Here is a 12,572-nt window from a genome sequence, read left to right on the forward strand (position 1 = left end):
ATTTATCAACGTCCCACAGATACGTAAAACGCAATGTGTTCAAGGCAGGTTCCACGAACTCCATGTGTAAAAAATACTCTTCCTTTGTCACTGTCTCATTGAACAACACCCCACCAACCTGATTTCCCAAACCAGAAACTTGAGCGTCAACTAGGAAACTACTCTGTGCACCAGGCACACGTGGTTATTAAGTGTGCTCCTAGATCCTAAATTTCATCATATCCCTCATCTTACTTCCATTTTCACGATCACTGCTCTAAGACAGGCACCATCAGTCCTCAATCATGCTCTTGCAAGAGTTTCTAAACTCTTCTTTATAGACTTCAGAAAGAATATAAATGCCACGAAGAAATCCTAATGACAGAATAAGCACAAAAAGTGTAAAGTGAAAAATTTATATGCAAGAAGGTCGTATCATTAAAGCACGGGTACTAATTAAGAACAAAATCTTTTAGACAGTATTATAGTACTTTCGGGTACACAATATAATGATTCAATAATAAAAAATAAAATCTTTGGAGTAGAAGGGTTATATATATATTTTTAAGATTTCATTTATTTGTCACAGAGAGAGAGAAAGAGCACAAGCAGGGAGAACAGGAGGCAGAGGGAGAAGCAGGCTCTCTGCTGAGCAAGGAGCCTGCTGTGGGACTCGATCCCAGGACCCTGGCATCATGACCTGAGCCAAAGGCAGACACTTAACCGACTGAGCCACCCAGGCATCCCAGAGGATTATATATCTTTTTACTCTATACATCCTCTAATGAATCTGTATTAACACTCTAATGGGGAAAAAATACTAAAGGGGGAGGAAGGCTCAGTATCATAGATTCTGTTGCCTCTCACCTCACCCGTAGGAAGGAGAACACAGTATCACTGTATTATATTTTACTATAAGGGCTGTTACGTGAATAATCTAAGCAATAGATATGCTACCAGAATTTTAGGTAGAGGTCTGTCTAAATGAAATGAAAATATTGATGAACTGACGGTCATAATCTTCATATGACAACCATGCTTTAAGAACATGTCAGTAAGATGTAAACACAGGTGTTCTCATGCCCATAATGGCTATAATTATCCTACATCAGACGTTCAGAAATCTTTTCTGGAATGTGTATTGGCAAAAAAAATTCTTCTATTTTGCCTCTTGCTTTAGAAAGCCTCTTAAGATCTTTAATACTCAAATCCTCATTAAACAACAAAACGTTACAGAAATTATCAGATTACAAGTTGTTACACACATGGAAAGTAGCATTACTCTTTTGACCTTAAAACATTCCAATGAGAAAATCCAAGGCCTCTACTTCATTTTCAGGGAAAACCACTTCTTCATCCTGCTTCTGATCTGCTGGGTCTTTACGCTGTAGATGATTGGATTCATCAGGGGTGGGAAGAGAATATAGATATTGCCCATAAGGACATGAACGGAAGGTGAGAGATGCTTCCCAAAGCGGTGCACCATGGTGAGGCCAATGATGGGGATGTAGAAGACCAGGACGGCACAGATGTGGGACACGCAGGTCTGCAAGGACTTGAGCCTCTCCTCCCGGGATGCAATTGCCAGCACTGTATGCAAGATGAAAACGTAGGAGATGAGAATGAGCACAGCATCCAACAACAAGGTACAAATGACCAGAGCCAGGGCGTAGAAGCTGTTGAAGCGGATGTCAGAGCAGGCCAGTCGCAGGAGGTCCTGGTGCAGACAGAAAGAGTGGGAGAGGATGTGGGGGTGGCAGTAATGGAAGAACTTCAGGCGAATGATGACGGGGAGAATGGACAACGCACTTCTCATCAAAATGGCCCCCATGACATGACTGACCCTACTGTTGGTCAGGATGGATGTGTAGCGCAGAGGATCACAGATTGCAGTGAAGCGATCAAAGGCCATGGCCAGAAGGACTCCAGACTCTATGAAGGACAGACCATGGATGAAGTAAGTTTGGGCAATGCAGGCATCCCAACTGACTTCTTCGCTGAGCCCCCACAGGACTCCCAGCACCGTGTGCATTGTGGACAGCCCCATGCACAGGTCAGTGAGGGCCAGCATGGCCAGGAAGTAGAACATGGGCTGGTGCAGGCTCGGCTCCGTCCGGATCACATGCAGCACCAGGCAGTTTCCCAGGAAGACCATGGCATAGATGGAGGAGAAGGGAATTGAAAACCAGGGATAGTACTAGTGTAGGCCAGGGAACCCCGTGAGAATGAATATCGAGGTATTGAGAATGGAAGCAGAAGCAGCAGACATGATCATGTGAAGATAATTTTCCAGAGAAGGTCGATATTTACTGACCAGTTCTGTCCAGCCGTCCACTGTGTGTGAGCGCAGTGGAGAATGCACAGCCCCTCACATTGTAGCACGGGCAAAGCACGTGGTAGAATCCCAGGGCAGCTCCAGTCTGCAGGAAAAGCCACAGCTCAAGACGATTTCCCAGGGAAGCTCCTTGGTAGCAGGTCTCAGTTGTAGAAGCAAATCACTGTCCTGACCATTTGGGGCAGATTAGATCATTAACTTCATTCTGTCTTAGTCCCTCTGAGCCACTTGCAGGACACACAGCAGGTGACAGTGGCTAAAGCTCTTGAGAGCACAGGGCTGTTCCTTCTGTGCTGCTCCTGAGGAAGCCCCCGAACACTGTCTTGTCGCCAGAGCTTGTGGCCCAGGGACTCAGAAGGCTCAGACTTATGAGGAAGGAACGAAGAGGATTGTTGGGCCAGGTGGACCCGGGCTCTTGGGAGGCCACTATTCCCACTTGGTGGCTGATGCAAGTGAGTCATTCTCCCTGGTCACTGCAGGCTAGTAGTTTGGGTCCTCGGGACTCAGAAGAATGGGTAAATGGCAGCATTTTCTGGGGTCCACAGATCTTTACAGGGAGGGATACTCACCGCATTCACTGCAATTTCAATACCTATTCAGAACGAGAAGACAAGTAACCACCCAAGGGGAAAAGGTGTATTAGTGTTCCAAATAAGTTTTATTCTCCATATGTGTCTGAATCAACACAATGTTTATCTAAGGCGTATATATTTTTACACCATATTTTATTTTTATTTTTCACTGAATTCTTCAGTAAACATTTCTCCTTTTCTTAACCCCTAAGAAAGGGTAGCCATTTTGAAATATCCCTAGAGGTCTCTTCATAACACAAATCAGTCATTTGGAGGAAAAAGACTGCCATGACCTTATCCCCATTGAGGGAAGGGAATTCCTCTTCTCTCTAGCTCCCTCAGACTTCCTGTCTCATCAAAGGGGAAAGGGATCACAGTTCAATAGACTGGGAATGCTGCAGGTAGGGAAGAAAGAAAGGAGCCTGGTGGTAGGCAGAGTGGGAGGAAGACCATTGTAGAAATACCTGTGAGGGTCACAGCTCTAAGAAACATTCCCAGTAATATCAGGTGCACTAAGATTTCATTAGAAGGTCATTGCATGCTTCCTTCCTCCACCCATGTCATGAGCATGCTATGAAGGTGCACGCGGAAGTATGTCTTTCCACAATGTCAGCTTCATTCATTCAGAAAGCAAGTTAAATCACAATTATGAAGCAGGTTCAGGATTCCAAACTCAATGGCAATTCACCACGTGATTAAACTTGGCTTCTTACCCAGCACACAGAGCAGAACAGAAGACAAGGCACACAACAAACAAGGTAACAGAAGGGTGCAGGAAGTTAAGAACCAAACATGAAGTCAGTCTGTGGACACTCAACTGAGATAAGTCCTTGGTCTGGTCTGGATCAGCTCTCGGCACTTACTGCTTCTGATGTTCAAGCAGTGAAGGATCTCGGTTCTGTTTGGGGATGGATTGGGCTGAGCCTCTGGGGACAGCTGTTGCCTTTTTTAAGTGGTCAGACATAGAGGGGTCAGGTCTGAAGAGTCAGACAGTTTGCTGCCAAAATCCTTCCTTTTTAAAAAAATTAATTAATATATGTATTTGTTTTTGCCAGAGAGAGAGAAAGAAGAGAGTGAGCATACAAGCATGGGGAGAGGCAGAGGGAGAAGCAGACTCCCCTCTGAGCAGCGAGCCCAAAGCAGGGCTCCATCCCAGGACCCTGAGACCATGACCTGATCCGAAGGCAGATCCTTAACCCACTGAGTCACCCAGGCGCCCCAAATTCTTCCCTTTTTAAAGGGATTTAATCAGTTTTGGGTCTTGGCAGACCTCCTCTGGTCCTGCTCCTTATCAGTACCAGGGTGTCAGCTGACATTGGTCCCGGCAGTATCCCCCAGAGGCAGTACCTGAACTGCTTGTGTCATTGTTTGACACAGGCTCCTGCTTGACATGAGAGACTCCATTTTGCTCTCTACAACCCACCATCCCTTATCAGCAACCCAACAGAGGTCCAGTAAAATCACAATCGATCGCAACTAAAAGGTCTGTAAAATATAGATTTTTCTCTAAGGAGGAATACATTGGAAAAACTAAAGTCAAAAGGGGAGTAAAGAATGATAAAGAACAAATAAAAAACAATAGTTTCTCATATCTAAGGCTACAAAAAACACAGATCAACTTTCAGCTGCTACAAACCTTCAGTTTGTAAAAAACTCATTAGCTGCAAAGTCCAATAAAGCAAAGCACGGTAAAAGGAGGTATGCTTGTATATTGGTCTGTAATCGCCTTTTCTTGTAAGGTCTTTGTCTGACTTTGGTAGCAGGGTAGTGCTGGCTTCATAGAATGAGTAAGGAGACATTCCCTTGGGGCGCTTGGGTGGCACAGCGGTTAAGCGTCTGCCTTCGGCTCAGGGCGTGATCCCGGCGTTATGGGATTGAGCCCCACATCAGGCTCTTCTGCTATGAGCCTGCTTCTTCCTCTCCCACTTCCCCTGCTTGTGTTCCCTCTCTCGCTGGCTGGCTCTATCTCTGTCAAATAAACAAATAAAATCTTTAAAAAATAAAAAGGAATTGTTCCCTCTTCTTTAGTTTTTGGGAAGAGTTTGAAAAGGAATGGGCAATTTTAATTTTTAAGAGTGTTAGATTCAGATTCAAATTGACCTATTACAAATCCCAGCTGTGCCACTTTTTTTTTTTTTTTTTTTAGATTTTATTTATTTATTCATTCGACAGAGATAGAGACAGCTAGCGAGAGAGGGAACACAAGCAGGGGGAGTGGGAGAGGAAGAAGCAGGCTCATAGCAGAGGAGCCTGATGTGGGGCTCGAACCCATAACGCGGGGATCACGCCCTGAGCCGAAGGCAGACGCTTAACCGCTGTGCCACCCAGGCGCCCCCAGTTGTGCCACTTTCTAACTATGTGATCAATTATGAAATATCCCTGAGCTTCGGTTTCTCAGCTAAAAATAAGAATTATTAGATTTCTATCATTTGAAAAATACAAGAGATATTTATAAATCACTTAGTACTTTTTTTTGCCATTTCTTTTATTGCTCAATAATTGGTAATTGGCTCTTAAGAGTTTTGTCATATAATTCATGTGACATGCAATTCAGAAATATTTTTATATATTATTCATTATTTAATTTATCTCCATAACAAATCAATCGTTCGTAATTTTTTATATTCCAGGGATAGGGACAGAGCAGTGGCCATATTCTCAAAAGATCTTCCTAGCTGTTCTCTTCCAACCAAATAACTAAAATAAAATTAAAAATGTTTTTGTTGAATGCATTTTCTATTTAAGCACAATTTGAATATTAGCCAAACAAATTTGCTTAATTGAGTTTTAAAGTAATTGCTTTTTTAATAATTTTTAAAAACATTTCCAACGAACAGGTATGTCTTCAATCACCTTATATACTTTCTTTTCCCAGAGTCTAGTTATTATACTCAGCCTTCTAATATTTTATGACCAAGAATGCCTAATGGATCTTAAAATATGAAATTTCAGACTTGTCCTGTGCCTATGTGAAGGTGGAGAGAAGGAGAAAAATAAAAGTTTTGCAAAGCAAGTATTCTACTTATTGGGAAAACAGCCAGTTTGTCTCAGGCTACAGAGTGGATAAATATTTACTCTCTTGTCTAGTAGTCCTGTACGGCTCTTTCTGCTCTCATCCTCCATCTGCTTTCTTACAATGAGTGTCTTACCGCACACCTTCCAGAAGGATAACAAAAAATCTCAGCTGTTGACTATGGACTCTGGGAAACAAACTGAGGGTTTCAGAGGGGAGGGGGGTGGGGGATGGGCTAGCCCGGCGATGGGTATCAGGGAAGGCACATATTGCATGGAGCCCTGGGTGTTATATACAAATAATGAATCATGGAACACTACATCAAAAACTAAGGATGTACTGTATGGTGACTAACATAACATAATAAAAAATTAAAAAAAAAAATCTTAGCTGTTTCCTTACTTGTTAGCTTGGGCAGGTCTTGTCAATGTGTCTTGGGTTCTCTTTGCTACTTTTGTAACGAATTCAGAAGCAAAGAGAATCTTTGCTAATTCTCAATCCACCCGGAGGGAATTATCTGAAAACTTTTTGCAATGTATGTCTGAGGGAAATCTAAGTATCTGCACCATACGTATCTACTGTTGTTGCTATGTGGAGAGAGAGAGAGAGAGAGAGAGAGATCCAAATCATTCTGTTCCTCACATGATCTCACTTCTCTGCCTCCCAGTTTCAGTCTCAATAATGACTAATCACCCCAAATCACACAGTCCATGCACGTTACCATTAGGCAATTTGTGGTTGTATTTAAGAGATTTGAATAATGAAATTTTTCTTTGGTCTCCCCGTTGTCCAGCTATTTGGCTGTAGAAATTTAGCTTCTGAGAATCTTTTTTCCGCATGGCTAAGAGGACCTTTAGCTATTGGACCAGTAACGAGGCCCTACAGGCAGGGAGGGACAGTTCTATGGATAGGATTCTACAATTCAGGGTAGAGCGCTGATCCAGGGAACAATTACCCCCATCCCATGACTACTACTACTTTTGCATTTGAAATAGTTGAAAAGAGCTTATTTAAACTGTTATGAGCCTTCTGAAAGAACAATCTCTCTACTCCTTTATCCTTCTCTGAGTCCATTTAAAACTAAATACTTTCTCATTTTCTCTTGTTCTTGGTTTCCCTATGGTTTTATTCTCTGACCACCGCTCATTCTTTCTTACCTTTAAATCCTTGGACAGTAAACTCCATGTCATTGTTTTAACTATCACCAGTATACTAATTATTAACACATTATTAAAGCTCTGATCTCTTTCTTCAGTTTCAGAACTATATAGTTATTTGTTGTACATAATTGTTAAATTACCTACAGAAAACTCACATTTAACATATACAGAATTGAGTTCTTCATCTTCTTATCCATCTTTATTTATAGTGCCAGGAAAATGTGCCATCATCTATCCAGTCATTAAAATCAGAAAAAAAAAAAAAAAGTCTAAATTGAGATAGATTGTGGAAACAGGCATATTCAGCAACTAAATGTAGTGATTAGTGATTCTACATTGATTTAGCACTATTAATTATGGCAATTACAGCCAGACGGAAAGGTAGATATCCTTAAGGAACAAATTTTTTGTTTATACTAAACATGTACTGTGGATGTTTTCCTAGAACATGCCATTCAAAGAAATACCTTCTGTTTTGGGCTTCTCATTCAGATTTTGTTTCATCATTATGAATTCCAATTATAGTATATATTGTAGTGTGTCTACTGGTATTTCAGGATAAGTAAATGGTTTGAGACTATTTAGTCCTTGGTCTGCTAATCTTTCTTTTAGTTATATTAGATTTTTCAAAATTGTAATTTTTTCCCCTGTATTTTGTGTCACAATATCCATCCGCTTGCTACTTCTGTCCCCCACTACATCTCTGTTTTCCTTTTAATCCGAGATAAGTGAGGATGCTGAAAGGGAAGTTTTTATCAAGCGTATACAAGGAAATAGCCACTGCATTCAGCACAAGAGCTAAAGCAATAAAATTCACCTATTTTATTTTCAAAGTATCTTTCGTTTATAGTTGTGCTCAAGACTGATGAGATTTTTAGGAAAAAAAAACATAGCTAAGAGAATACTGCCTGAAATTTTTTTTCATTCTTGTTATTTAAAAATATGTGTTGGTAACTCTGGCCAGAGATATTTGCAGTTAGGAGCTAGATAAGCTTACTGTTTTTAAAATTTATATTGAAAAGATGAGAAAAACATCAAAATCCTGGAATACTATAAAAGAGAAATTAAGAAGTCTTCATAGGCTTGGTTCTCACATATCTGGAATTGCATTCATTGTTTATGAACATTTCATCCTTGCAAGTGATGCGGGCTGGCTGGGTTCTAGAACCCAGAGAGGGGTCCCATGGGATCAGCCAAAAGGGGTCCTTCGCTTCATGCAGGACAGAAGTCCAATGGGAGCTGAGAGGAAGTGAGACTGAGTTTATTGAAGACACATAGAGAGTGCAGATATAGACTTGCAGAGCTTCTGGAAGACACTTTTATTCTTTTATTCTGCAAAAACTAACAAAATACCTAATATATAGAAAGGGCTACATTCAGGAAAGGGGATGCAGTGGTTTACAAGAGAGAAGGAATGCCTCTCCTCATGAGGATTATTTTTAGTGGGGATTTTTCAAAATGCTTCTAGCATCACTGAATTCTAAGTATAGCCATCACCCTACTTGCCAAAAATTATTTTTCCTAAACTCTGAGGCAAAGCACTATGGGCATTTTTATACATTTGTAAGGTCTCTAAGTTATTCTTTCGGGTTCCTTTTCCATTTAGATCCGCAGTCCCCTTCATGAGCCTTAAATATTATGAGCCTTTCCTCTAAAACGGAGGCTACGTCTTAGTTCTATTTCTATTTATAGGGTCAGTCATAGTATATTTAACAGGGTAAGTATTCAGTGAAATTGCATAATGAGAAATAAATGAGAATGTGGTTATTTCTTCCCATGAGTGAGAACTTCATATGATGAGATGCTGTCTCCTTGTTACATGCTTCTCACTATGGGTCTTTCTGTGAAATGGCTCGTTAAACACCTATGACCAAAGTCTCTCATGTCCTTTCTCTCTCTACCAAAGACCGACTGAGCCTAAGCGTCTCTGATGCCAGCCCCACGCAACCGGAGGAAGCAGAGCATCCTCAGCCGCATCTGCTTGGTCTTAATGGTGTACACCACCGGGTTGAGCGCTGGAGGTATGAGAAAGTGAAGATAGGAGAGCAGCCCTGCGCTGGAAGGGGAAGCCCGCCTCCTGGATCTGTGGAGCATGGACAGGCCGATCATAGGCGTGTAGAAGAGCAGCACGGCACAGATGTGGGAGACACACGTGTTGAGGGCTTTGAGGCGCTCAGCCTTGGAGGCAACGGACAGCACTGTGTGAAGGATCAGCGCGTAGGAGAGAACAATGAGCACCGAGTCCAACCCCAGTGTGGAGAGCACTACAAAGAGACCATAGGCACTGTTGATGTGGGTGTCTGCACAGGCCAGCTTCATGACATCCGGGTGCAGGCAGTAGGAGTGGGAAAGCAGGCGCTTCCGGCAGTAAGGCAGCCTCTTCAGCATGACGGGGGCTGGGATGTGGAGCCCGATGCTGCGCACCACGCTGGCCAAGCCCAAGCTGGCCACACGGGGGCTCGTGAGGATGGTGCCATAGCGCAGGGGGTTGCTGATGGCCACAAAACGGTCCAAGGCCATGGTCAGCAGCTCGGAGGACTCCATGATGGAGAAGGTGTGGATGAAGAAGAGCTGGGCCAGGCACACGTCCAGCGACACCTGCCTGAGACCCAGAATGTAGATGGGGAGCACGGTGGGCAAGGTGGAGGCAGACAGGCCCAGGTCGGTCACCGCCAGCATCGACAGGAAGTAGTACATGGGCTGCTGCAGGGAGGGCTCTGACTTCACCACCCACAGGATCAGGGTGTTCCCCGCCAGAGAGGCCACATACATGGCACACAGAGGGATGGAGAGCCATTTGTGCACAGCCTCAAGGCCTGGGAGGCCTGCTAGGAAGAAGAAGGTACCGGTGTGGTTGGAATCTGACATGGTGGGCACAACTCCAGGCAGAACACAGGCCCTGGAATCAAAGGAGTTGCTTCATCAGACCCTTCTCTAGGAGCCAAGACCTTTCGCTGACTCCCCAAAGTGTTTCCCTGACAGCCATGGCCTTGTGATTTGCGGAGGCATTTCCCTGAGGTCATAGATAAGGAGCCCTTAAACAAAGGTTAGTTTGAATTACTAAAGGAAATGTTGCATTTGTGGGGAGCCTGGCTTGGGAGCCACACAATAAAATTTGTCACAAAATCAGAATTTGAAACGTGGATCTGGAAAGGGTTAGTCCTAACTCTTCAGTATACGTCCTGAGACCTGAACTCTAGGTCCCATGTAGTTAGTGTGACTCATCTGGGAGCAGAGTGCAGGGTCCTCACTTCCTGTCATCTGGGAGCAGAGCACAGGATCCTCACTTCCTGTCATCTGGGAGCAGAGCGCAGGGTCCTCACTTCCTGTCATCTGGGAGCAGAGCACAGGGTCCTCACTTCCTGCCAAGTGTCCCTTCACACTGCCTTTCAGTAGGTAAGGATATTCACTGTGGTGAATATCCGAATTTTGCAGACTGACATCTTCTGTTATAATTAAAGCAATACAAAATAATTCCCTTTGACACGTCAGCCCACCCGTGTGAGCACACAAATACAACTTTATCGCCCACATGGTTTAAAATGTCAAGCTGTGGCTAAAATTTTAGATACCTTTCCAAATATGATTCATTCTCCCATTGAGCTGTGCATGTGGAACATTAAATAGAATGATTCAACTCATAGAAAATGAAACAGTTACCTGGTAGCTTATCTGTAATTATTCAGCATTATACAGATCAACATACAGAGGTCAGAAAAAGATGTTTAAGTGTGAAGGGATCAGAACTTAGATCCACTTATAAAGTGATTTCTGAAAAAAAAAAAAAAAAACACAATAATCTGAGACTACATCTTGGGTCTTGTGTTCTCGCCCTTAAACTTTGGCTCCTGTTTCACTCCCTGCCATCTCAGCTTTCTCCCCATAGTTAACCCATCATGAGTTTCATTTTCTGAGGACCCAGTCAAAGCACTGTCTGGAAACTTTCCCCTTCCCTTCTAATCATAAACAAAAGGAGATTTCTGGAGTTTCCCAGCATCACAAAACCCAAGAATAATGACCAACTTAATTTTTAGGAAATTTTCTTAATTGTCTCTTCAGAGTTTTGTTTTGTTCTGTTTTTTTCTGATGATACTGATTTTCTCTTCATTTTATCACCTCTTCTCTCAAATGTCTTGGAGAATAATACAATATTCCTCTTTCTTTGAAAAGTAGCTCCACCTAATAATGCATTCGGTCACGTTTTCTTCTGCAGGTAAAAATATGCAAGTGTAATTTATTCCTTTCATATTTCCTTTTAAGTATCTTTCAAAACACTTTCAGATATTCAATTTTAAAGCCTCTGGACCCTTGAAAGTTAGCAGATCAGTTTTTCCAGATTAAGAAACTTAATCCTTAAGAATTCAATTATATAACTTCGCTAAATAAAGGAGGATCTAGGACTGGAAATACTTCTGTCTGACTTTTACTCTGGATATTGTCTCTTGAAGATGAAGACAAAGGCCAGCTATTAACAAACAGATCAAGACATTCACAAGCCTTACCCTTACATCTAAGTAAATAAAAAATCCCCATGAATTTCTAGGTTTCAAAATTTCCAATATGGTGGCCATTTCTGGGTTTCCTCTTATGATCTACTTTGTTTCCTCCAGATTAAATGTCCTCATTTTCACTCAGTAATTAAACCATCTAAGTTGCTCTTCTAGACACAAAAATATAAATAAGAGCCCAATAATAAGGGAAGCATGACGATATTTCAAAGATGTGAACAAAATAAAATAGTATGGAAAGAGAAGGGCGTATGATCTTCAATTCAGAGTTTCGGTGAAATCTCTCTGAAGAGGGGAGAATTGGAGCAGGGCAAAACAAAAAGAAGGAGCAAGACAGTTGGAGATCTGTGGGTGTGTGGTGAGTGAGTTCTGATTGGTAGGGAAAGTATGAAGGTACATCACGAAAAACCTAAAGTTGTTAGCGCACAAGGTAGCTGAGAAATAGGTATCAGTTCAAGCTGGTATTGGGATGGAAATAAGAGAAATAAGATAAAAGAGACAACCTTCCAGAACCAACGCAATTACTTAAGAGAGCTACATTTCACTTGACCGGGGTGGGGAGGTATTGTCTTCCATGGGGGATACAAATCCCGTGGCTCAGACAGTGTGGGCTGGGGCTGGTGGCATCATCAGCACACGACAACTTGTAATAAATACAGATTATTAGGTTTCACCCCCAGCGTACTGAATCAGGATTTCTTGAGCTGAAACCCAGTGCTCGGTGTTTTAACAAACCCTCCGGGTGATTTTGATGCAAACCGAAGCCTGAGATGCATCTTTACGTATAGTACTGTTTTGTAAACAGATGAGCGCAAGGCTGTGGGAAAAGCAGAAGGTGGGAGAGAAGCAAAGGTTATGAGTTAATAGAAAAGGGACACCCGTAGACAAAGAGAGAAACCTCGCTCCTGAGGGCTGAACCCCGAGATGGGGCTCGCAAGGATGCTGGGTCACAAACACAGATTCTTTGATTAGGATCCTCCAAGCGATCTCACCGTAAATCATTTA

The 12,572-nt window shown here is 42.5% G+C and overlaps 1 protein-coding gene and 1 pseudogene across 1 annotated transcript; both read right to left on the reverse strand.

Moving 5' to 3' along the window:
• Window positions 1-1,303: 1,303 nt before the first annotated feature.
• LOC103681231 lies at window positions 1,304-2,254 on the reverse strand (annotated as a pseudogene).
• Window positions 2,255-8,579: 6,325 nt separating this feature from the next.
• On the reverse strand, window positions 8,580-9,927 carry LOC103681195 (olfactory receptor 51G2-like). Its single transcript, XM_008710726.2, has one exon. It carries the CDS (start codon window positions 9,925-9,927, stop codon window positions 8,977-8,979), a length of 951 nt encoding a protein of 316 aa, XP_008708948.2. The 3' UTR covers window positions 8,580-8,976.
• Window positions 9,928-12,572: the final 2,645 nt, after the last annotated feature.

Source organism: Ursus maritimus, unplaced genomic scaffold (assembly GCF_017311325.1).
Source record: "Ursus maritimus isolate PB19 unplaced genomic scaffold, ASM1731132v1 scaffold_16, whole genome shotgun sequence".
Lineage (NCBI taxonomy): Eukaryota > Metazoa > Chordata > Mammalia > Carnivora > Ursidae > Ursus > Ursus maritimus.

Excerpts from the sequence above, each read along its gene's own strand:
- LOC103681195 (XM_008710726.2), bottom strand. The coding sequence starts at position 9,927 with ATGTCAGATTCCAACCACACCGGTACCTTCTTCTTCCTAGCAGGCCTC.